This window comes from Camelus dromedarius, chromosome 23 (assembly GCF_036321535.1).
Source record: "Camelus dromedarius isolate mCamDro1 chromosome 23, mCamDro1.pat, whole genome shotgun sequence".
NCBI classification, from domain to species: Eukaryota; Metazoa; Chordata; class Mammalia; order Artiodactyla; family Camelidae; genus Camelus; species Camelus dromedarius.
This window is the reverse complement of record NC_087458.1, coordinates 7,238,779-7,264,373: the sequence shown is the minus strand read 5'-3', so window position 1 is coordinate 7,264,373 and position 25,595 is coordinate 7,238,779. Positions and strand designations below refer to the sequence as shown.

At 45.4% G+C, this 25,595-nt stretch overlaps 2 protein-coding genes across 12 annotated transcripts in view; one reads left to right on the top strand and one right to left on the bottom strand.

Annotated features, from left to right (window-relative positions):
- The window catches only part of GON4L (gon-4 like), a 67,356-nt gene extending 45,669 nt beyond the window's left edge, over positions 1-21,687 (top strand). For 3 of the 9 annotated variants that reach the window (XM_064477832.1, XM_064477831.1, XM_064477833.1), the window contains 15 exons: positions 1,357-1,501; positions 2,649-2,799; positions 6,194-6,310; positions 6,705-8,396; positions 8,855-9,110; positions 9,594-9,778; positions 10,704-10,901; positions 12,122-12,265; positions 16,594-16,737; positions 16,839-16,958; positions 18,116-18,226; positions 18,773-18,983; positions 19,489-20,119; positions 20,208-20,310; positions 20,716-21,687. In XM_064477832.1, the coding sequence (XP_064333902.1) occupies positions 1,357-1,501; positions 2,649-2,799; positions 6,194-6,310; positions 6,705-8,396; positions 8,855-9,110; positions 9,594-9,778; positions 10,704-10,901; positions 12,122-12,265; positions 16,594-16,737; positions 16,839-16,958; positions 18,116-18,226; positions 18,773-18,983; positions 19,489-20,119; positions 20,208-20,310; positions 20,716-20,865 (4,358 nt within the window). In that variant the 3' untranslated portion in view covers positions 20,866-21,687. The other 6 variants (XR_010377481.1, XR_010377482.1, XM_064477835.1 and 3 more) reach the window with 6 other exon arrangements.
- On the bottom strand, positions 21,207-25,567 carry MSTO1 (misato mitochondrial distribution and morphology regulator 1). Of its 3 annotated transcripts, none has more exons than XM_064477839.1 (14): positions 25,439-25,567; positions 25,190-25,325; positions 24,651-24,720; positions 24,481-24,556; positions 24,160-24,214; positions 23,924-24,062; positions 23,635-23,752; positions 23,420-23,554; positions 23,155-23,307; positions 22,587-22,718; positions 22,310-22,494; positions 21,973-22,077; positions 21,771-21,883; positions 21,207-21,499 (listed from the first exon to the last, which is right to left on the bottom strand). In XM_064477839.1, the coding sequence occupies exons 1-14, from the start codon at positions 25,520-25,522 to the stop codon at positions 21,333-21,335; spliced, it is 1,668 nt and encodes a 555-aa protein (XP_064333909.1). In that variant the 5' UTR covers positions 25,523-25,567; the 3' UTR covers positions 21,207-21,332. The 3 variants fall into 3 exon arrangements, with proteins under 3 accessions (XP_064333909.1, XP_064333908.1, XP_064333907.1); XM_064477838.1 differs by having other exon boundaries at positions 21,207-21,474; XM_064477837.1 differs by having other exon boundaries at positions 21,207-21,474; positions 23,635-24,062.
- Between the last annotated feature and the right edge of the window lie 28 nt (positions 25,568-25,595).

Below are 25,595 nucleotides of genomic sequence, written 5' to 3'. Positions count from 1 at the left end.
GGTTGGAGGAGATAGGATATTTGTAATTTCTTCCTTCTGTCTTGTATCCTCCCTCTGTGCTCATTATCCAAGTTCTAGAATTAGATGATAATACTAGGACTTAAGTAAGGGATGGAGGCAGTGGACAGGACACGGCTGTGGAGGGTAGAGAGGTGGCACTCGGTGCTAAGGTTTGGACTTAGATGTGAGGGTAAGCATTAGGCGTCAGGTCAAGACAGACTGATAAAGATGGAAGTCAGGTGGTAAAGTCAGGTTGTGTTTAGGCTTTTACTCTCTTCTTTATTAGGATCATTTTATTTCCTGTAATGATTGTAGTGACATCTCCATTTTGAGTGACATGTTGATTTGGGAGGTAGGAACAAATTAGAGATGATGTACATTTGCCGCGTTCAGTATTTTAAAGAAATGTTTATGCAGCTTTGGTTTTTACCTTGCATTGGTTTAGTATTTTTTGAGAAAATATCTGCTGTTTTTTTAAACCAGGTATTTGCTTCTGATTTGTTTCATGGTTCAGCAAATTAGTTGTGGTTTGCTCTGGATTTGGGTTTGTCTTTGGACTTGATTTTAAATTCCTGACTCTTCCAATTAAATTGAATATAGTTGGATTTTGGTGCGTTAAGTCATGGACACTGATCTCCAACTACTTTATTAGTTATATGTTGGTAATGAAAACTTAACACTGAACTTATAGTAATAACTTACACATAGAGCACCCTGTGTTTTTCTTCTGGGTATATAAAGGTAACACTTATGGAAGCACACATAATGGATATTATAGTGCTTAACTCTGGAAAAGCAGAAGTGCCTGGAATTGAGAGGCTTAGACAGCAAGACAGAAATGAATGAGACTGAATTGTCTCATTCTTTTTATGGCTTTTTGATGAGAACCTCAGGAGGAATGTAGGAGAACTTAATGAAAGTTAAGTAAGAGCCAAATCAAATAAAATTTGGAGTACCAGGTTTGTGAGGTAGATTAAAGAAGTTGGAATCTTATCCTGGAAGAAAGAATCGCTGAAGGTCACTTAACTTTCAAGGATTTAAAGGGGGAAGGAGGTAAAAATTTGTTGAGCATACACTGTGTGCCAGGTATTACAAGGTGCTTTGTAAGCATTTATATTACTTAGTGTGTTAAGTGTTCCACCTAGGAAAGAATAAGAGAATGAACTTTTAATAACAGTGAATGGGACTTCTTTCAGAAGGTGTATGTTAGACTGAGAAAGACTATGGAAACTTTGGGTGGGAGGGCACCGAGTTAGGTAGGGGCAGCTCTATCTAAATGCAAAAACAGATTCAGAGCTTTTGTGAAGCCCTCTTTTGTTACAGAATGTCATTTATCACAGATTTTTTTCCTTACAGCCTATGAATTTCCCTGTTTGCCAAAGCAAGTAGCTTGGACCCTAGCCACAAGCAAGGTTTTCATGTATCCAGAGCTACTTCCAGTGTGTTCTCTGAAGGCAAAGAATCCCCAGGATAAGAGTTTCTTCACCAAGGCTGAGGACAAGTAAGGATTTATAGTAAGGGAACAAAAGCACGAAATATCCCAAGGAGAAGACCGAGTTCTTTTTTTTGAGGAGCTTAGGGGTAATAAGGCATGTATAATAAAGACTGGGTGCACAGGACCAGAAGGAAAGCAGTGTAGATGGGCACAGATCTCTGTGTGTGCCTGTTGCAGCAGTGCCAAACCCTGCTCTTTGAGGGAATGACATGCGCATTTTTGAAACATTTTAAATGGTTTCTTTCATTTATTGTAAAAACTAACTTCATAATAATGTTAGAGGAAATATTTCAAAAGAAAGCAATTTTTTGATCCATTATCCTAAATCACCCCAAGATGAATGATTTTTTCTTTTTTTGTGCGTCTTACGTAATTATGGGCAACTTAAGTGTACTTTGGATTTGCTTTTTCTAACCTAACGTCTTCTTGAAATTGTTTTCCTGTGTTCTGTGCTTTAATTTTGTCCTTTTGTTTGTTTGTTTCCGTATATTGTCTTTTAAAGCCCTATGATTAATATTTAAATACTAATGGCCCTGAGATAGTCTTTTAATTTGCCACTCCCCCACCCCCGGTTGTTTTAGCTGTAAATGAGGCTTCCCCACGATCTTCGTGTGTAGAGCCTTTAAAAATCTTTTGAGTTTATCCCTTTGGGTAAATTCTCAAGAGTGAGATTATTGGATAAAGGTCGTGACCACTTTTATAGCTCTTGATATGCACGGCCGCACCGCCATGAGCACACATACACGCGTAACGGTGATTGAATGTTTTGTTGGGAGGTAGTGTTGGTGCCGATTTAATGTGCCTGATGTGGTGCCCGTTATTCATTTTTTATTTGTTTATTAGAATTATTCTCCTTCCTTTCAAACTTCACTTATATTATGAGTATAAAGCGCATCATGTCCCGATACTTGTGAGGGATTTACGCTTAGCGTTTCCTCTTCCCACCTGATTGTGCACTCCCCATGGAGTCTTACTCGTACAGTACTTAGTAGCGCTCAGTAAATACCTGAAATTTTCTGTGGACTTGCCATTAAGTTGTACAAGAATTAGACGCAGAAAAAGTGCATTATGGGATGTGGATGGAGTTCGTCTGGGAGGCTTCTCAGCAGGGTGGACTGTGGACTGTGACTGAGTGTCATTGCTCCTTTCTCAGTTTGTTAGCTTTAGGGCTAAAGCACTTCGAAGGGACTGAGTTTCCTAAGCTTCTCATCAGCAAGTACCTTCTCACTTGCAAGACTGCACACCAACTGACAATGAGAATCAAGAACCTCAACATGAAAAGAGCTCCTGACAACATCATTAAAGTAAGTGCTTCCTGCATGCGCCCCTGGGTACCTCGGCGAGGTGCAGCCATTCGGTTTTCTTCTTGGTCACAATGAATAGGCTTTTAGCTGAGGCTAATTCTTCCCACCTGCACAGTGGATTAATCACCCTCTTGCCTTTCAGGGACAGTGATCCATTCTTTTCCTGTGAAGTGTCGTCTTCTTCCTTAGTTATGGATATTGCCCCTAAATATACAATGGTTCATATTTTTTAATATTTCTCAAACCTGTTTCCCTCTAGCCATTCACTCTTTCTTTTTTCACTCTAACCTTCTTCAAAGGACAGGCAGCAGCCACTTTATCCTTCTCCTTAACTCTTTTTATTTAAATATTTATGTCAAAGTCATAAAAGTGTACACTTTAAAGAGGCAAATAGTTGAAACAGTTTAAAGAGTCAGATGGTTCTTTGAGGCTTGTCATGAAAACCAGTATTTTCCTCCCTACTTCCTGCTAACCAAGGTTTTTGAGGGGATGGCATATTGAACTTCACATCCAGATAGCATTCTTATAATTGTTATTTGATGTTATGGATTTAGGTTTTATTTATTAAATGTAAACCGTGGAAGGTCCAATTTTCTCACTGTAATTATATCACAATTTTGGCTAGATTGTATTTGGAGTTTCCATGATGAATACTATGTAAATTTTCCCACAGCTGAGCTGTGTAGTGTATCATGATTACTTTGCTTTTCCTGATGAATATTTTGTTTCTCGTGGAGTTAAAATTGCATTTTTGGAGGGTTGGTGGGACTTGATCTTATTATGTATTTGTACCCGTTCAACATTAAAGTCGACTTCAGTTTTCTAAATCTGTTTTCAGTGTGTTCAGATATTTTAGGTGTTTTGCTGTCTTCTTCATCCTCCTGAAGAAATGCTTCCCAGAGCCCTGTGAGGCTGTTCCGCTCTACCCAGGTTGCTCTCTAGGCTTGTGGCCCTGATGTCTTCTTGGGCTTTTTCTGCCCCATCATCCTGGGGACTCATTTTGCCTCTTACTTGTGTTGGATCCTCTTAATTCTGAACCCTATGTCTGCTTTACTTCCTTGTTTTAGTGGAGCACATCCTAGTAGCATTCTGAGGAAGAGCGCTTGAGAAACACATTTTTAGAGTTAAACTGTATTCAGGGTCTGTCATAACATGACATGACCAGAGTCAGTTTCCTAGTTGACTGGATGCCTGGTTTGTGTGTGTAAGTGTTGTTACTAGGCGACTTAAGATCTTACCACTGGGGGAAACTGGGTGAAGGACACATAAGACCGGTCTGTACTATTTTTGCAACTTGCTGTGAATCTCTAATTATTCAGAATCAGAAGTTTGAAATATGTCTGTATTTGGATCTCCCACTTCTGTGGGTTTAAACACTAGGTTGAAAATCACTTTATTAGAAAATTTTAAGGGCCTTGCTCCATTTTCTTGTAGTTTCTAGTGCTGGCTGTTTAGGAATTTGGTGCCCTTTGGTCTCTTGGACCTTTGTGTGATATCTCTTTTTTTTGTGTCCCTCTGGCAACAAGTAGGATTTTTCCTTTTCTCCAGTGTTTTACAATTTTATGGCAACATGTCTTTTTAGCTTTGAAATTTGTGTTGCTTTTATCTTTTCTCTCATTTTCTCTCTCTTTGTAGGCTTTTACCTTTTAAAAAATTCCTTTTTTGTTTGTTTGTTTTCACGGGGTTTTAAGAGGGGACAAAGCCAAATGGATGCGTTTAAGCTGCCTGTTTTCACAGTAAGTCAGCCCTTAAGTGTTGAACCTGTCGAAGTGTGGATGTTCTCCCCACAAAGATCTCAGATTATTTCCTAATTGGCCACTGAGTGGATTCTTTTCTGCTCTTATCCTATTTAACTTTGCAGTTAAAACCGTAGTTTACTCATTCCTTCTTCAAACTCCTGTCCCCTGATGTCCTGTGATACCAGGACTCTTACCTCAAGCTGCTCCTTCATGCACTCCTGCCCCGCTCTCCCCTCAGCGTCAGTGTTCCGTGATAAATTCTGTGTGTGGTCTTGCCCAGTTTCATGATTTTTGCGATTATCTGTCTCTGTGATTTTCAAATCTGTATCTTTGGTCTAGATTTCTCTCCTGAGCTCCAGCTTAGTGTCACCACCTGTTTAAAGGAAGTCTCACCTCGGTTGCCTCACTGACTCCTCACACTGAACTTGGGTCTCCTTCTGCACCTTCCAGTTGTTGCCGCCGCTCCCCTCCCCCCACTCTCCCTTCTTTGATCTGTTCTTTGGGAATGATGTTACTGCCTAGCTGTTTTCTCAGCCCGTTAACTGAGGAGTTTCCTCGACTCCTCCTCCTTGATCACCACCATTGTCTGTCACCAAGTTCTCAGTTTTCTGTCTCCTGCTGGGGTGCCCACTGGCTAGTTCAGGCCTCCGTCACACCTGGATTAATGCAGTGGTTTTCTAAGTGGTGTCTAATTCTGGCTCCCGTTTATTCTGTCCTGCGAGTTGCTGCCATAGCCACCTGCATGTAATCCTTCAGCGTAGGGTTCAGACTGCTTGGCATGGCACAGATGGCCTGTCCTGCCTGCCTCTGACTTGTCTCCTGAAGTCTCTCCTCATTCCTTAGTTGTTGTGGCCAGACCATCTCTTTGTGCTTCATTAAACATGTCCATGATAATGAACATGAAGTATATTCTGCCTCATATAGCAGAGTGTCCGTTAAGATTCATCTATAGTTGCGCCTGCTCCAGAGAAATCTTTATTGTTCAGCTGTGAGTTGTGTGTCACTTTCTTGTGCACGTCTTTATACTTTTTGATACAAAATGCTATTATTGGTCTACTTGGTTGTCTCTCCCATTAGTCTGTATGGTCTTTGAGAGCAGGAATTGCTTCTTTACTTGTATGTTCAGCTTGTAGCATGGTGCCTGGGAAGCAGAAGACACTCAACAAATGTTGAATGATTGGGTGCATACTGTCAGTGTAAGTTCAGTTTCCCTTTGTTTACTCTTAAAACTGAACTGCCTCAGTCTCTCTGTTCTTCTTTCCCTTCCCTTTTAATGTCCTTCACGCCATTATTTGCTTAAAAGGAAGTTTCCATGTGGCCAGGATGAAGGTTAATCACTTTCATTGCATCTGTTGAGCAGGAGGAAATTTTAAATGACCATTTGCATTGTTTTCTCTGTGACTTAAAATTTTTCCCTTCCTGCTGACCAGAATGGAGAGCGTCAGAAGATACTGAGCAATTGTAAAATCTTCATTAATTAGGTAGTAGTTAATTTGAAATGCAGAAGCATTCAGCACATGCTGTTCATGTATCTGTTTTATGGATGAATGTGTGTGTGTGTGTGTGTTAAACCACTGCCTACCTCGCCCCCGAGCCGGACAGAGGGCATTGTTTCTGGAATGAATGTAACTCATGCTTTATTTCTTCATGCTCAGTTTTATAAGAAGACCAAACAGCTGCCCGTGTTAATGAAGTGCTGTGAAGAGATCCAGCCACATCAGTGGAAGCCACCTGTGGAAAGGGAAGAACACCGGCTTCCATTCTGGTTAAAGGTACAGTCTTCCTCCTCAAAGTGTGTCAGAAGCAGAAGGTCACCAGAAACATCAAAGGCTACTTTGCACCTCTGATGCTTTGGTTGTAGAACTAGGCCTTGAGAAATCTTCAGTCACCCTTCCTCTACTCCTTCTCCACTCTTCCCCCAGGTGATTCTATAACCTTTTAAAAATGAAGGTTAAAATGATAGTTTCCTAAAGGAGATTCAGGGAAGAGCTTCTAGAGTATACAGTTGGAATGCAGTCTTTGTAGACATTTGATCTTGTGCAGAAAAATCCTTCTTGAAGTGATGTCTAGAGATTGTCCTGAAAAGGTCCTTTGCATCTCGAAAGCCCTATGATTTTTTACCAAGTTCTGGCACGTGCTGCATCAGAGTGTTCTTGTTCCCAATAGGCCAGTCTGCCATCCATCCAAGAGGAGCTGCGGCTCATAGCTGATGGTGCCAGAGAGGTAGGAAATGTGACCGGAACCACGGAGATCAGCTCAGACCCAGGCCTCGGAAAAGGCAGCTCAGAACTGGGGAGTGAAACTCGGTACCCACTGCTGCTGCCTAAGGGTGTAGTCCTGAAACTGAAGCCAGTTGCCAATCGTTTTTCCAGGAAAGCCTGGAGACAGAAGCGGTCATCAGCCCTGAAGCCCCTCCTTATCAGACCCAGCCCCTCTCTCCAACCTAGCTCCGGCCCTGGGAAGACACCGGCTAGGTCAACTCAGTCAGAAGCCCCTCCGAGCAAAACGGTGGTCGGGATTCCTCACATGATCCAGCCAGCCACTGTCTTACAGAAAGTGCCAGGTGGCACTCTGCCGGGGGTCGCTGGGGGCGATAGTTTTGAGACTCCAGCAGCACTGCCTGCTACACCCCCTGACACCAAGACCAGCTTCCCTCTGATTGAGCCCCAGACCCTGGTCCCCTCTGCCCCTGTGCCCAAGGTAATGCTGCCCTCACTTGGTCCTTCTAAGTTTCGAAAGCCCTGTGTGAAAAGGAGGGGCTCAAAGAGAAAGGGGGCCAAGACCTCTCTCTGTCTGAAGACTGCCCCCCTCCTCCACTCTGCACCTGTCATCTTCACTGTCCCTGCCACCACTGTGAAGGTTGTGAGCCTTGGCAGTGGCTGCAACATGATCCAGCCTGTGAATGCTGCTGTGGCCCAGAGTCCTCAGACCATCCCCATCACCACCCTCTTAGTTAACCCCACTTCCTTCCCCTGTCCGTTGAACCAGCCTCTTGTGGCCTCCTCTATCCCACCCTTAATTGTTTCTGGCAACTCTGTGAATCTTCCTGTACCATCCACCCCTGAAGAGAAAGCCCAAGTGAATGTGGACATCAGTTGTCCTTTGGCTGAGGGGAAAAATGCCTTTCAAGGCCTAGAACCCAAATTAGAACCTCAGGAACTCTCTCCCCTCTGTGCTGCTGTCTTCCCCAAAGAGGAGCCCAGCCCAGGGCCTCCACCGGCCGACAGAGCGTGCCAGGAAGAATTGTCGGACAGCAGTTCCTATGGCTGGACTATAGTGAAAACAGAGGAGGGGAGGCAGGCTATGGAACCACTGCCTCAGGGCATCCAAGAATCTCTAAACTCTTCCCCTGGGGATTTAGAGGTAATTGTCAAGATGGAACCTAAAGACTCTTGGGAGGAAATCTCTGGTGGATCCCCTGAACAGGAAATCAAAGAGGAACACTGTGTGGAATTGGGCACTGGCTTTCCACGTGAGGAGTCAGGCGGTGCTGGAGAGGTGAAGATACAGACGGCCCTGCAGCAGGAGGAGGAGAGGAGTCAACCAGCTAAAGCCCCTTCAGCTTCTCAAGAGCCTGCTGATGGAGGAAACTCGGGAGAAATGAGCAAAGGGTCCCCAAAGAATGCTTCATCCTGCGCTGACCCTGACATGGTGCTTAGCAGCCCCCCAGGGAAGCCCGAAGACTTGTCTAGCGCTGATGGTCAGTCAGTGGGGACCCCAGCTGGGCCAGAAACTGGAGGAGAGAAGGATGGGCCAGAGGAAGAGGAAGAAGAGGACTTTGACGACCTTACGCAAGATGAGGAAGATGAGATGTCATCAGCTTCTGAGGAATCTGTGCTGTCTGTCCCGGAACTCCAGGTAAGAGTTGTGGAATCTTCTCACGTATTTTGTGGACTCAGTAATAAGTTTAATTTACTGATAGTTCACCTGTTCTCTTGTTGGACTAGAGACTCGACATAGTCCTAAGATCATTTTTATTTGACTTTTGAATGCATTAGGAGACAGAATTTGAGGATTGAAGTGAGAGGAGAGGCACAGGGTGAAATTTTACTTATTATACTTGACTTAAACTCATCTGAACTTTGAATTGAATTACCTGAGCACAATTTAAATGATCAAAAAAATAGATCATAAGTATGGACCCTGGCAAAGGAAGATTATCTTCAGGGTAGAGATGGACTTTTCAAAACACATCTGCTCCCTCCTGTCCTTTGCTCCAAATGATTAACCTCAGTTCCTCCTCAAAAGCTCTTTGCAGTCAGTGCTAGGTGAGGCATTACAGGCCTCATGATCACTCTTTGGGGGGTGGTTTGCAGGAAACAATGGAGAAACTGACTTGGCTCGCATCTGAAAGGCGCATGAGCCAGGAGGGTGAGTCTGAGGAAGAGAACTCCCAGGAAGAGAACTCCGAGCCTGAGGAAGAAGAGGAAGAAGAAGCAGAAGGAATGGAAAGCCTGCAGAAAGAGGATGAAATGACAGACGAAGCGATTGGAGACCCTGCCGAGAAGCCTCCTACCACCTTTGCCTCCCCCAAGACTGCTCCAGAGGTGGAGACCAGCAGGACCCCACCAGGTGAGTTGGGCAAGCCTGTATTCGGCAGGTCTCAAGTGACCCCATTTTCTGAGGGACATGTGCAGAGTGGCTAGCTTGTAAACCAGGTGGCCAGTTTCCAGAGGAGATCCTCTGGCTCCTCCTGCCAGCCTCCCTTCCTCAGAACAGGTGTTTAACCTGGTGCCATTGTAGCGGAGCGGTGCTCAGAAATTTTCAGTTTGACTCTCATCAGGTGCTTTGTATTTGTATTTGGTTCACGTAAATTTTTATACTGGTTCTTAATTCATCTGTCACATGTGAGGCCAAGAGCTGTGTTTATTTTGGAAAACACTGCTTGTTCCTCACAAAGACAGATGTGCCTCTCATACCATTTTTCCAACAGCCTTTCTCCTGAATTGCCCCATAACATCGAGAAGGATTTTGATGGGAGGGTGTACATTGGTGGAGTGGGAAGAGTAGGGGTTGCAGGGACAGAGAAACAGTCTTTTTCGCATGTACTCTAAGGAGAGAGCGTCAAAGCTGCTGGAAAGGGCCGGAGCAATCATCGAGCTCGCAACAAGCGGGGGAGCCGTGCCAGGGCCAGCAAGGACACCTCCAAGCTGCTGTTGCTGTATGATGAGGACATCCTCGAGCGGGACCCACTCAGGGAGCAGAAGGATTTGGCCTTTGCTCAGGCTTATCTGACCAGGGTAGGCAAATGCTGCTTCCTGTTACTGCCAGTCCCTCTGAATAAGACTGCTTCTCCTTCTAGGCAGGTGTTTTAAAAGTGAAGTCTGCTCTTCAGGCTGCGCAACAGCCTTCTATGCCTCTGCCTTTGCTTTCCTAGAATTACCAAAAGAACTGTCTGAGAGAACCACAACAATGCAGGGTTCAATCATAAGCAGATTTATTGTTACTACCTTAACATCACCCCTGTATTGCCCAGAAATTGGGGGAAGATGATTCCCATCATGAGTGAGAGGTTATGACTTGACTGAATAGGCTAATGAGGATCTTTACTGATCCCTTGGCTTCAGAAGAAAGACTTTTGGTGCCCTGGCCAGACAGTGGACCTCAGTGATCCTCAGAGACATGAACCAACCTGTTCCTGGTAGTTATCCTTATCTCATCCTTTTGGTAACCAGCTGGTTCTTTTATTCCCCCCCCCCCCACAGGAAAGTGGTGTACTAGCAGTGATAGTCATCGTTTTGTTCTGTTTTTTTTGTCTCCTAATATTTTACTAACATTGGTAATTTATATATTATTTACCCTCAGATGATACTGTGCCGAAATGTATATACCAAGCACTTCTTACCTGTTTCAGTACAGAGCTGAAATCTGGAGGGAGAGTTTAGGGTTGTGAGCTTGAGAAAAGCTTACCTGGTTTAGTGGGTGGGATTGTGGTCCCTGGAAAATGAAGGCTTTTCAGTTGCCCACTTCCAGAAAAGGAGCTGTGCCTTGCTCATGGCTCTGTGTCTCCCACTAACAGCCAGATCTTAGGACCTGTCAGAGGAGTAGCCTCTGAAGGATACTTTGAGAGCTTTCTAACAGTAACTCCTCCTTCTCCCTCTGTACCACTGTTTCTTGTTGGGGCCCAAAGAAACGGTGTTGATGATTGAAAGTCCTTCTGTATAGGTACGAGAAGCCCTGCAGCATAGCCCTGGCAAGTACGAGGACTTCCTTCAGGTCATCTATGAATTTGAGTCTAGTACTCAGAGGCAGACAGCCGTGGATCTCTACAAGAGCCTGCAAATTCTGCTCCAAGACTGGCCTCAGCTGTTGAAGGACTTTGCTGCTTTCCTGTTGCCCGAGCAAGCTCTGGCCTGTGGATTAGTAAGTAGATGGGCAAAGACAGCACACTGGGATTCCTGGGTCAGAGCGAGACTGGGATTGAATAGCGCTGGTCAGCACTGCTCCAATCTCCCACTGCTTTCAGTCAGACTGCCTTCCCCTACAGTAAGGTCATAAGAGCCTTCTTCTTTTCAAGGGATAAGCTTCCCAACTCCCGTTCTCTCATTTGCTTTATGCATAGCATGAGGGGTTTTACCTCTGTTGCCAGTGGAGACCTTAGGGAAATCATATGCTCTTTGCTTCTCACTGTTGTGAAATGGGCATTCATTCAACAAATATTTGAGTGCCTACTATGTGTCAGACAAAGTTATAGGTACTAGAAATAGAGTAATTATAAAAGACAAAAATCCTTACCCTCACGGAGCTTACATTCTCTTGAGGAAAGTCAGGTTAAGTAAACAGCAAAACATATATATTATAATTATATATATTATAAAAATTATAAACTATATGTATACAGGAAGATATATAGTATATAGTGCTTTATAATGATAATGTTGCAGTTTTACACATGGTGGTCTGGGCAGGCCACTATGGTAAGGTGATGTTTGAAATGTTGGAGAATAAGGGGAGAGGGTGTAGCTCAAGTGGTAGAGCACATGCTTAGCATCCATGAGGTCCTGCATTCAGTCCCCAGTACCTCCTCCAAGAAAAAATAAATAAACCTAATTACCTCCCCCCATCAAAATAAAATAAAATAATAAATTAAAAATAAATGAATAATGAAATGTTGAAGAATCAGTGTCTCAATGTGAGGGATATCCCAGTAGGATAAACCTAGGAATAAAGGATATGATGAGATTATTCTGATAGTCTTAAAGCAGTTACATGATAATGAGAGATTATGCACATTGTGCCAGTCTTCTCTTCCTGCGTTATTATGAGGATCAAATGAGGGTATGTGAAAATTCTTTGTAAACTGTGAAATGTGTCTGATCTCACAATCCATGAAACAGTAAACAACTTGAGATGTATAACCCTTGAATCTTTCGTTTATACTTTAGTTGTCTTGGGTTGGTAGACCCCAGTGACCCAAGGGGGACAGATGCTATGGTCCTAAAAAAGACCTCACAGTTGTAAACCAGAGCTTTGTTATCCCGCATGCCCCCAGCACATTTTTCTTGATTCTTATGCTTAGAACCATCAAGTCCTACTCAAGCTGTATAGGTGACTCCTCTTTTGCCCTTTATCCACTCTGGTAGTTTGAGGAGCAGCAGGCTTTTGAGAAGAGTCGCAAGTTTCTCCGGCAGCTGGAAATTTGCTTTGCAGAGAACCCCTCACACCACCAGAAGATTATCAAGGTCCTCCAGAGCTGTGCAGACTGCCTGCCCCAGGAAATCACTGAGGTATTCTTTCCTGTTTTGCTGCCTTTCCATTGTCTGGGCTTTCGGCCTTCCCCTTCTCCCCTCCCTAACCGATCCCATATCCTCTTGCTTCTGAGCAATGGGCTTCCTGGAAGGGATGAAGAAGGCAAGGAAATTTTAGACTTACCTAAAGCATGAAGCACTGGGACAGGTGGTGGTTGCCATCTGAAACCAGAGCCTGACTGCCCTTCATAGGCTCAGGAATGCCCTCCGTGCCCTGGAATGGAAGTCCAAGGAAGAAGGAGATGGTGCCCAGGTGGGGCTTGCCTCCTGGCTCTGCTTGACTTAGTGCCTGGGCTGGAGATCAGTATGGCAGGGATAGAGAATGGTGTCATTAGGAATCAAACCTGTTAATAATATAGGCAGACCTCAGAGATACTGCATGTTTGGTTCCAGACCACCACAATACAGTGAATATTGCAATACAGCGAGTCACACAAATTTTGTTGTTGTTTCTCAGTGCATGTAAAAAGTATATTTACACTATACTGTAGCCTGTTAAATGTGCAACAGCATTACACTTTAAATATAGTGTACATACCTTAATTAATGCTAGCCATCTGTAAATCAGGTATACTTCAGTTTAAAAAAAATGCCAACCATCATTTGAGCTTTCAGTGAGTTGTAATTTTTTTGTTGCTCAGGTGTCTTGCCTCAGTATTGATGGTGCCAGCTGATCAGGGTGGTGGTTGCTAAAGGTTGGGGTGGCTGTGGCTGTGGCTGTGGCTGTTTCTTAAATAAGGCAACAGTGAGGTTTGCCGCAATGATTGACTCTTCCTTTCATGAATGATTTCTCTGTAGCATGCAATGCTGTTTGATAAAATTTTATTCACAGTAGAACTTCTTTCAAAATTGAAATCTATCCTCTCAAACTCTGCTTTATCAACTAAGTTTAGGTAATATTCTAAATCCTTTGTTGTCATTTCAACAATCTTTACATATCTTTACCAGAAGTAGATTCCATCTTAAGAAACCACTTTATTTATTCTTCTGTAGGAAGTAACTCCTTATTTGTTGAAGTTTTGTCATGAGATTGCGACAATTCAATCCCGTCTTTTGGCTCCACTTCTAATTCTAGTTCTCTTGCCGTTTTCTATCACACGTGCAACTACTTCCTCCACTGAAGTCTTGAGGCCTTCAAAGTCCTCCATGAGGAATGCAAACACCTCCTTCCAAACTCCTGTTAATGGTGATATTTTGACCTCTTCTCATGAACCACAAATGTTCTTAATGGCATGTAGAATCTTTTCCAGGTTTTCAATTTCCTTTGCCCAGATCCATCAGAGGAATCACAATATAGTGTTATTAAATGTATCTTTTTAATTTTTAAAAATTTTATTGAAGTATAGTTGATTTAAAGTGTTAGTTTCAGTTGTACAGCAAAGTAATTCAGTTATACATACTTATTTTTTTTCATTATAGGTTATTACAACATATTGAATATAGATCCCTGTGCTATACAACAGATCTTTGTTGTTTATCTATTTTGTATATAATAGTGTGTATATATTAATCCCAAATTTTTAATTTATCCTTCCCTCCCAACCCTTTTCTCCTTTGGTAACCTGTAGTTTGTTTCCTATGTCTGTGAGTCTATTTCTGGTTTGTAAATAAGTTCATTTGTATCATCATTTGTTTTTTAGAGTCCATATATAAGCGATACCATGTGACACTTGTCTTTCTCTGTCTGACTTACTTCACTTTGTATGATAATCTCTAGGTCCATTCATCTTGCTGCAAATGGCATTATTTAATTCTTTTTAGAGGCTGAGTAATTTAATGTTCCATTGTATGTATATACCACATCTTTATCCAGTCATCTGTTGATGGACGTTTAGGTTGCTTCCTTGTCTTGGCCATTGTAAATAGTGCTGCTATGAACATTGGAGTGCGTGTTTCTTTTTGACTTAGATTTTTGCTGGATATATGCTGAGAAGTGGAATTGCTGGATCATATGGTAACTCAGGTTTTGGGGAGGTTTTTTGTCTTTAATTCTTATTTTTTGTTGAAGTATAGTTGATTTACAATGTTCGTTTCAGGTGTACAATGTTCGTTTCAGGTATATAAAGTGATTCATTTATACATATACATATATATACATATATATATTTTTTCAGATTCTTTTGTATTACAGCTCATTACAATAAATTGAATTTAGTTTCCTGTACTATAAAGTAGGCCCTTGTTGTTTATCTATCCCAAACTCCTAATCTGTCCCTCCCCCCTTTCTATTTTTAGTTTTTTTAAGAACCTCCATACTCTTCTTCATAGTGGCTGCACAAATTTACATTCCCACCAACAGTGTAGGAGGGTTCATTTTTCCCCACACCCTCTCCAGCATTTGTTATTTGTAAACGTTTTAATGATGGCCTTTCTGACTGGTGTGAGGTGATACCCCATCATAGTTCTGATTTACTTGAAATGTGTTTCTTATATAATAAGACTTGAAAGTCAGAATTACTTTTTGATCCATGGGCTGCAGAATGGATGTTGTGTTAGCAGGCATGAAAACAGCATTAATCTCGCTGTACGTCTCCATCAGAGCTCTTGGGTGACCAGGTGCATTGTTAATGAGCAGTTGTATTTTGAAAGGAATCTTTTCTCTGAGCAGTAGGTCTCAATAGTGGGCTTAAATATTCAGTAAACCATGTTGTCAACAGATGTGCTGTCATCCAGGCTTTGTTGTTCCTTTAAAAGAGCAGAAGCAGAGTAGATTTAGCATAATATGGAACGGCCCTAGGGTTTTCAGAATGGTAGAGGAGCACTAGCTTCAACTTAAAGTCACTGGCTGCTACAAAAGAGTCAGGCTGTCCTTGAAAGTTTTTTTTTTTTTTATTGAAGTGTAGCTGCTTTACAGTGTGTTTCAGGTATACAGCAAGTGATTCAGTTATACAAATACATACATATATTTTTTTCTTTTCAGATTCTTATTTTGGATAAAAATAATTTTTTTTTATTGAAGTGTAGTTGATTTATAGTGTTCGTTTCGTGTGTACAACAAAGTGATTCAGTTATACATGCACATACATATGTGTATGTATGTGTGTATATGTGTATATAGATATAGATATCTGTCCTTTGAAGTTTTGAAACCAAGCAGTGACTTCTCTCTAGCTGTGGAAGTCCTAGATGTCATCTTCTTCCAGTACAAGGCTGTCTTTTCTACGCTGAAAATCTGTTGTTGGGTGTAACCACCGTCATTATCATCTTAGACCTTCTGGATAACCTACTGTAGCTTCTGTATCAGCACTTGCTTCTTCATCTTGCATTTTTGGAGACTGCTTCCTTCCATAAACCTCATGAACCACCTCTCCTAACTACAAAATTTTTTTCTACATTTTCCCCTTGTCTCTCAGCCTTCATAGAACTGAAGAGAGTTAGGGCCGTGGTAGGCTTTGGCTTAAGGGAATGTTGTGGCTGGTTCGGTCTTCTGGTTTGATCTTAGACCACTAAAACTTTCTCCATATCAGTAGTAAGGCAGTTTTGCTTTTCATCATTTGTGTGTTCACTGGAGTAGCACTTTTAATTTCCTTCAAGAACTTTTCCTTTGCATCCATGAGCTGGCTGACTGGCACAAGAGGCCGAGCTTGTGGCCTGTCTCGGCTTTAGACACGCCTTCCTCACTGAGCGTAATCATTTCTGGCTGTTGATTTAAAGTGAGAGATGTGTGACTCCTCCTTTCACTTGAATGCTTAGAGGCCACTGTAGGGTTATTAAGTGGCTTAATTTCAATATTGTTGTGTCTCAGGGGGTAGGAAGGCCTGCGGAGAGGGAGAGGGAGACAGAGGGGGAATAGCTGGTCAGTGGAGTGGTCAGAACACACAGCATTTATCGATTAAGATTGCTGTCTCTATGGGTGCAGTTCGTGGTGTCCCAAAACAATTACAATAGTAACATCAAAGATCACTGATCATAGAGCCATAATATATATAAAAATAATGAACAGGTATGAAATGTTGTGAGAATTACCAAAATGTGACACAGAGACATGAAGTGAGCAAATGCTGTTGGAATAATGATGCTGGTAGACTCACTTGACTCAGGTTGGCCGCGAACCTTCAGTTTGTAAAAAACGCAGTGTCTGAAGTGCATTAAAGCGAAGCTCACTAAAACGAGGTGCATTGTACCCCTCTTGTGCAGGGAAGCATGGATGGAGAGGAAGTTTAAGAACTCTGAGTTATCAAAGAGAGGTTTCTCTGTGTCTCCCAGTTGACAGGGAAAGTAGAACTCGGAAGTGTGTGGGATTGATTTGGAATGGTGGCCCAGAGAGGCTCTGGGGACTTCATCTCTCCCTCTACAACCCTCCCCAGCTCAAGACACAGATGTGGCAGCTCCTCAAGGGCCATGACCACCTACAGGATGAGTTCTCCATCTTCTTTGACCATCTGCGCCCAGCAGCTAGCCGGATGGGTGACTTTGAAGAGATCAATTGGACTGAAGAGAAAGAGTATGAGGTACAGACTGTGAGGCTGCAGTAGGGTTGTAAAGGGGAAGGTCGTGTGTAGGAGGGATACCTGCCCAGGGTCTGTGTTGAGTGGCACCCACTCCTCCCCAGTTTGATGGCTTTGAAGAAGTGGCCCTGCCTGATGTGGAAGAGGAAGAGGAACCTCCCAAGATACCCACAGCCTCAAAGAACAAAAGAAGAAAAGAAATTGGGGTCCAAAATCACGATAAGGTATACCAGGTTGTTGGGGATTATTTATTTTTCATGAATCAGACTTGAGTTTTCTGTCTAAGTGGGTCTCTGACTTAGTGTGGGATCCGAGGCAGTCGTGGAGCAGGAACAAATGGTCGGGCTGCTGTGGACACGCAGAGCCCCTGGGAAGGTCAGTGCAGGTGCTGAAGGGGCCCCACCCCTGATTGCCTCATTAGAAGCATCTGTTTCTCTCTGGCTCAGAGCTGTTTCTCTTATCTTTGGCTCTTCTTCTTTCTGTTCATATGAAAAATGGAACCAGGATTCCTCATTTTGATTATGACAACAGCTAATACCTAGCTTGTTACAGAGTGTCATGTATCTCTTGGAGTTATTTTTCATGAATTATTCACTCATTTAATTCTCACAGGACACTGAAAAAATTGCTCTTGTTTGCATTTTACAGAAGAGGAAGCTGAAATGCAGAGAGGGGCCATTGCCAGGGTCTCACGTTTAATAAGTGGCAGTGCAAGTTTATGCACCCAGGTGGTCTGGCCCGAGTCTGCTCACGCTCACTGCTCTCTGTTGTTCTCCAGGAAGTAGTCTTTTTAATTCATGGCCTTTCACTACATGTCTTGTATTCTTTCTTGGGGAAAAACTGCTGCTTAGTAGCTGAATGACCTTGGGCAACTTACTTAATCTCTCTTTGTTTCAGTTTCTTCATCGTCATTGGGGATAATAATGGTACTTATGTCTTGGGTTTATTGAACAGAGAGTATCATTGAGTGAGCCTTCCATATGTACAAAGCCCTCTCTCAAGGGGATTGGAAGAGAGGGGAGAGCTCAAGGCACAGGGAGACAGAAACAAAGACAGACGAGTGAGTAGATCATATTTCGTGATGGAGCTCTCCAGTGACTTTGCCTCAGATTGTATTTTACTTCATATTTCTTGAAACATCTGGGCAACTGGGATATATCAGTCTTTGGGTCGTTTAAGGATTGTTTCAGGGATTCAAAATAGGCTTTAATTGAGTTTGGGCGTTGATTTCCCCAGGCAATGTGAAGAGATGGTGTATAATAAAAGAGAAAGGAAGCAGGGAGGGGGTCAGGGGGTGGGCTTGTTCAGATGGCTCACAATTTAGCTTCCTCTCTTGGTACCAAAAATGCTTGGCAGCTAACCAAGCCCAGGTATCTCCTAGGAGGCTGAGTGGCCAGATGGGGCCAAGGACTGTGCCTGTTCCTGCCATGAAGGAGGTGATTCCAAACTGAAGAAGAGCAAAAGGAGAAATTGTAGCCACTGCAGCAGCAAGGTGAGGAGGGGCCTGGTGCCCAGGGTATCAGAACTGCCTGGGGCAACCCCCAGGTTGCCTTCTGTTTGGGGTATATTTTTGCTACCACAGATGTGTGTCTTACAGAATTCCTAAAAAGATTACACATGGATAAATAATGCAGTACATGTGTACATTAGTGTGTGTATGGAAAATAGAATCTTTTAAAAATATATAATGGATTTTGCTTTTTAAAGAGGATCCTGTAGTAAAGCTTTTGGAACTGGAGAAAAATCAACCCGTTCATATATTTCCCTCAAAAAAAATTTTTTTTTCAATGAAGCAAGCCTGTGTGAGGAAAATAGAGCCCAAAGGGAATGCTGGTTCTGTAGAGTAGGGATGGTTGGCAGCAAAAATCCTCGGTTGGAGAAGGAGTGGTAGAATTCAATACTCTTTTTTGGGCCATTTGAAATCATTGGAGCAGATGTGCATGTGGTTGACTTGCATCATGGCAGGGCTTCTTCCTTTGGTTGGCCCCTAAGACAAAAGAGGTCAGGAGACCCTTGACCCAGAAGGCCATCCCTGCAGGTCTGCGACAGCAAATCCTACAAGAGCAAGGAGCCCCATGAGTTGGTGGGCGGCAGCCCCCACCGAGAGGCCAGTCCTATGCCCGGTGCTAAGGAAGCCGGGCAGGGCAAGGACGTGATGGAGGAAGAAGCCCCAGAGGAGCGAGAAAGCACTGAGGCCACCCAGAGCAGGACTGGCAGGAGCACCAGAAAGGGAGAGATGCCTATTCCAGGTGAGTGATCCGACTGCCAACCCAGCCTTTCTCCCTTTTTTTCCTATCTCATTCTCCTGGGCTTCAAGCAAGAACGTCTATGAACCTGGATAAATAATGGTCTTTTCCGTGATGGACTACCACCTCTTTTACTAGTAAACCAATAGGAAACCCATCTCCTGTCCACCCTTAATTTTCTCTCCTGTGGCCTCAGCCCTTTTGCAGAATTAAGAGTGCTACAGAATCAACATGATTCAGCATTTTCTTCTCGTGTTCCCATTCCTGAGCCCCTTACCCTTGTCTCCAGATCCTCTGTGATCTGCATTCTAAAGACCCAGCCATTCTCAGCATTGGCAGTCGGACTTTCTGTCTTTGTATAAGTAATTTCAGCCCTGACCCTCACCACACTCTTCTAGATTAGAACTTCATCACAGTAGCTGCCAGAGTGACCCTGTGGTAGTTCGTAGTCCTTAGGTCCATCATTACCCTGTCCATCCCCTTAGATCCTTATTTTCCTCCTAAACAGGCTTGGCAGCGGGGAGCACTTTGCTGTCCCCTCAAGAAGTGACTCTTACAGACCGGCTTCTCGTGGATGGCCCACCACCCTGCTCCCCAGAAACTCCTCAGCTTCCCTCCAATGCCGGAACTGTGCTGGGCACTGTTAGGAGTAACCAGGCTGGGCCTGAGGTTCTCCCCTGCCCCAAGGCATCTCCCAGACTTCAGAATGAGGTTGAGGGCCATCAGGCAGGGGGTGAATCAGAGGTTCCCATGCTGGGCTGGGATGCTTCCGAAGCTGAGAAAGCGCCTGAAACTGTTGAGCCCCCTGCTTCCTTCCCAAGTCCTGTTTCCTCAAGGACCAAAGACTTAGGGAGAGGACAGGTGTCTGGGAAACCAGACACTCAGGAGAGCTGGCTGCCTTCAAGCAGAGCTGGGGTGAAGACAGCAGACAGGGTGTCCCCTGTCCATGAATCTTCTTCATCAGGAATTGACACCTCAGAGACTTCTCCCAAAGCCTCTAGAGGAGGTTTGGCTAAACCCAGTGGGATACAGGGCAAGGGTCCAGTGGGGGAGCAGCAGCCAAAGGCCACAGAAGCTACAGTGTGTGCCAACAACAGCAAGGTCAGCTCCACGGGGGAGAAGGTGGTCTTGTGGACCAGGTAGGTGGGATGGATGATGTGTGTTTGGCAAATGCCTGTAACACACCCATGTTACTAATGTAGATTAATCACCATATGTGGATTACAGGGAAGCTGACCGGGTGATTCTGACCATGTGCCAGGAGCAAGGAGCACAGCCGCAGACTTTTAGCATCATCTCCCAGCAGCTAGGAAATAAGACCCCTGCTGAGGTAAGTGGCAGGGAGGCCTGTTAGAGCATCAAGCCCCAGAGGAACCAAGGAGAGGGCCTGGCAAGAAGAAGACAGGATGGCTAACTGAGAGGTGACTGGTGGTGGTAAAGGCCTCTCCCAAGGAGGCCCTGACTTATAGTGGCTCTAGGAGGAGAGGCAGGGCTGGCATTTTGGGGTAGAAGCCCGAGATTGCATTCTAGTTTTGTTTTTAGAAAGAATGTGACTTTGGGCAAAATGTTTATTTAGCCTCTTGACCTGTTTCCTAATCTGTAAAGGAGGACACAGCCCTCACAGCCTTACTGTGTGGAACAAACAAGACTATTTAAATTGGTGTGTAGTGCTTAATAAATGTTAAAACGAGACTAACTTAAGAAAGGTGATGCAACTCTTCCCCTCTCCTCCTAGGTTTCCCACCGTTTCCGAGAACTCATGCAGCTCTTCCACACAGCCTGCGAGGCCAGCTCCGAGGATGAGGACGACGCGACCAGTACCAGCAACACAGACCAGCTGTCTGACCACGGGGACCTTCTGTCTGAGGAAGAGCTGGATGAGTGAGACTCCGGAGTGCGAGGATGTCATCTGCATGGAGTCAAACCCAGCAGGCGCCCTGATGGGGGAGAGGGCGGTTGTACTTCGCTTGTACAACTCTTGAGCTCAGTACACGGAGCTGGAGGAGCAGGGTCCGGGGACGAGGACAAGGCAATCTGGGGACATCTTTTGTGAAGACCTTAGGAATCTACTTTATGAAGAGCATTGTGGGGCTCGGCTTCTTTTCTACTGTTTCTGTTTTTGTTTTTTTGTCTGATGGTACATATTTATTGTTCTGTGATCTGATCACAGTGTTTCTAAATGTAATAAATGTGTATGTTGGTGTAGCCAGTCCCAAGACACTGAGCTCCTGCATCCAGCGGTTTTTATTGTGAACTAGCTCTTTCCTCTTCTTGGAGCTTTAGTCCATGAGGCTGTCGCCAGCCTGATAGCACTGGGCCAGGCTGCGCAGCTCCTGCAGCGTCTCCTCTAGGTCATCCCGTTCCACCCCGGCATCCATGAAGCTGGCCCAGCGCCGCAGGTCGAGTCTGGCAAGCTCTTTGGCCAAATCTCCCAGGGTCTGGTTCAAGGATGAAGAGGAGCAGAGGGCACCAAGCACAGGGATGCTCTCCACTGCTGCGGAGGGAGAGAAACAGGAGCCCTGTGACCGGACTGTTACTCTACCCTGGAACTCTGTCTTACACACAGGGAAGTCTGGGCCTCTGGTAGACTTGACTGTGTAGGAAACTCAGTAAGTTTTGTGTCCTCTCCCCTCTGTATGCAGTACTCCAGAGGAAGAACACTTCTCTCAGGAGCTATACAGTGAATAAAGGAGTGTTTAACTGGGAACCTTGAAAGTGCCTGTATCCAGGAAGGGATAGAGTAAACCTCTCTCACGCGTGAAATCTTGGTTTTCTTCACCTCCTACATACCTGCCCCAGTTGAGGGACCATCCAGAACCAAACCCTGCTGGCTGAGGCTTGAGGAGAAGAGGTGAGGGTAAGGAGGAACCACCTTGCAAGGAGTCAGCAACAGATGAGAAGAGCTGTGGGGGCAAGAGAGCAACAGCTGAGTGACCACAAGTCAGGGGAGGTCGGGGTCTGGGAGGAGGGTGGGAGCGAGCATTGTACTGACCTCCTGACTCTAGGCTGCTGCTGTTGCAAATACTGGGCCAGGACTTCTTCCCCGGTGGCACACGCATGGAGCGGGGAGGGCAGAGGTGTCCCTGGAGTGAGCTGACTGCCAGAACAAAGCCAAAACCACCTTTAATCTGTGGCAGTGTGAATAAGAAACTAAGAATTATGTTCTCAGGCCATCAGCTGGATCAAGATGCTCAGTGTCTTTTTTTTCTTTTAAGTGGGTCAGAGGGAAGAAGAGCTGGGAAGTGCCATGAGCCTGTCCAGAGATGTATTAGAAAAAGATATGAAACAAAAAAGTCTGACAAGGGCTCCTATGGACCCCTGGTCCTCACCTGGTGTGGCATGCTCTGTCTAGACCCCTCAGCACCACTGACTGGGCAAAGCAGCGTGTTCCTGAAGGGTCCCCACATGCAGACAGTGGGGTCCAGGGGGTGGCCCCTCCAAGCTGCATCAGGGTATCAGGAAGGGTTTGGCTTGGAACTAAGGGGAAGGGGATGGTCGCCCCTGCCATTACCACCTAAAGGTAAGGAAGAAATCAAGTTATGGAGCTTTTCTTCAGCTCTGACCCAAATCCCCATCTCTGACCCAACCCCTTACAAAGCTTCATACCTTTTTCCCAGAGAAGTTCAGCATATTGGCCAGATGAACCATGGAAACTGGTGAGGAACGTAGGCGATAAGGGACAGTGACTGTGTCCAGGGCTGTAGCCAGGATGGCACTACAGTGGAAGGGCAGAGCGGCCTGTAAAGAGGATGCCAAGAAGAGCAGTTGGCCTTCTGGGTTGAGAAAAGAGCATGTGGAGGCAGAACAGTAATGGCAGAGAGGTCCAGGTGCTTTGGGACAGGGGTGTGTTTGGCCCAAGGCTGGACAAGCACAGGACAGTGTGATATAGGAGGCCACATCAGAGCTGTGTTCAAGCTGAGGCTTGAAGAATAGATCCAGGGGGAGGTGTAGCTCAATGGTAGAGGGCATGCCTAGCATGCATGAGGTCCTGGGTTCAATCCCGTTACCTCCATTAAAAATAAATAAACTAATGCCTCCCCCTCGAAAAAATAAATAAAATTGGGGGAAAAAAAAGATCCACTAGCAGAAAAAGGCTGACTTGGCGACTGTACATGAGGGGGTGTGGGGGGTGTCCCGTCACTAACTGCCGTCAGAACAAAATGTGGAGCCTTACGTCATAACGAAGGTAAGGGAAGTTGACGGGTGGCTCCTGTCGCAGACCCAGGCTCCCACCCAAGGATAAGGGGCAGACTAGAGAGCTGTGGGCAGACAGGTTCACCAGACCGAAAGCTGTGTTTAACAGGCGGTAGATGTTCTTCTGGGGCTCCTGGTGAAAGAAATGAGAATAGTTTGTTTTCAGCAACCTTCTCACCGGGCTATGATTCCATCCTTTTCCCCTCCTTACCCTGTGACTGTTTTTTCCCCCAAGCACTACTCACCCCAAGACAGTACGGACCAGGGAGCAGGCCCCAGGTTATTATTCCCCTCCCTGAATACTCGTCTTGTAGCAACTCTGCGGCCTTTGCGCCTACCCCAGAGAAGCCATCGTGCAGGTCACACAGTATCTGGAAGCCCTGGAGAGAGGTGAGTGATGATGAAAGACAGCAGAACGAGAAGAGTTTCTGTCCCAGTGTCCACCATGCCACGCAGCTACCTGCAGGTAGTCGCACTCCTCCACGTAGAAGTGCAGCCTGTCCTCCAGCTCTTCCAGGTACTTAGGTTCCTTCAGGATACTCTCCCCTTGGCCGAAAGCTTCCAGGCGACCTGCTTCCCTGCCATGCGTAAACCCGATCCAGGACTTACAGGGCTCCCCCACGTCTATCCCCTCCACCTGCTCAACACATCTAGTTTTGGGGGAAGGCCCGGAAGATGGCCTCAAAAGAGCCTCATCCAACATTGGTGGAGACCCGGTTCCTTGCCTCAGTCTCTGGGGTCCCCCATACCCATCATGGTTGTACTTCTGAATCATACAGATGCTCCGGGGATGGAGATGGACTCTGAGGAAGTCTGACCAGACCCTGATGCTGCCCTCTGCGGGGATCAGTGGTTTTAGAGTTGCAGCAGTGGTGCATGGGGGAGGACCTGGAAAAAAAAAAAAAAAAAAGCAGAGGAAATGTACCTTACTCCATGTTCCTGCTCTGCCCGGTTCCCCATTCTGCGGTATCTAGACAAGTCTCACCTCTGCCATTAGGGATGGATTTGACCCTCCAGATACCATCACTACTCAGCACTCCCTGGGAGGGATGAGAAAATCTGCAGTTAGTTCCACCGAAGTCTAGAGGCAAAAGTTGACTTACCCTCCCCAATTTTGCTAGCCACACCCTACAGCCTCCTTTCGGTTCATGTAGTCACAGTCCTCTAGAAAAAAGTGCTTTTTCCCAAAATACCATTCTAAGGCATTTAATATAACTAAAATTCTCTTTTTTTCCCCCTCTGCCCCAGTGGAGGCACTCTAGTTGTAGCACTGGGTGGGTAAAAAGTTCAGGGCAAAGGCCCTCACCTCTGCACTCAGAAGGTCCTGGAGATAAGGGTTCTTGGGATAGGGTTCCTCTTTGTGTGTGGTGAGCTTCCCTTGCCTGAAAGAAATCGGAGATTGATCATAGTGCCAGTTTTCCTGAGTTCGCCAGCTTCCTGTGCTCATTCCCCACTCCTCTCCAAATACACAAATACCATGCTATGGCAGCATCTAGCTGTTTGTCTCTGTAGAGTCCACCTTCTTGTTTTAGGGAGCTCAGACTACCTGCACAAAAATAACAGGCAATGTTAAGTGAAGTCCAGTCCCTCCCGTCCTTCAGCTAATCTTCCTCTGATCACCAGACAACCTGCTTTCACCATCACTGCAGTACTTGGTTCTTCCAAGCTTTCTTGAATATACATGAGTTGGAAAAAAACCTTGCCTAGGAGAATCTAGATTCCATCCTTCATTTCTCGGCTTAGCTGTTAGTTGTGGGACCTGGGCAAAGACCACACCCAGCGGTCCTACGGGAGTCCCACAGTGTCCAGAGATGGCTCTTGAATGGAATAAAGCCTTTGCCTTCTCGCATCCCTCGGGTGTTGGCATACTGAAGTTATTTCTCCCTATGGCTCTTCATCTCTGGTCCTTCAGCCTAGTGTAAGTCGGGGCGGAGGACCTTGAAGCGAACGGATGCTAGAGACTCTGCGCGCGAAGGGGAACGCCTGAAACTGACTGACCCCGGCCACTGCCTCACCCTTCAGATCCATAAGGATGAGTCTCGGCGTGTAGGTCTCTTGGCCGTGTAACGTCCGGCCCGTCCGGTACAGGACGTCTGGGCACAGCTCTCCCAGCGGCTCCTTGGCATCGGTCGGTCTGCATAGCGCAGCATCCTGGGGAGGCAACAGAGGAAGGACTGGACTTAGGGATGGTGCGACAGACAGGACGGAAGGAAAGGCTGGAGATCTCGAAAGGCTTAGTTGGGGCAGCCGCCCAGAGACCTCACCTGCTGGTTCCACCAGTGTGCTCCCACGAAACCTGCAAAATGTCCCAACTGCAAAGTGAGCACCTCCCGGGCCCCGCCCGCCATGCTGCGCAGCTCCGCTAGGTCGCACAGTGGCTGCCTGCCCACTCGCTACTCCTACCCGATTGGCTCGGCATGC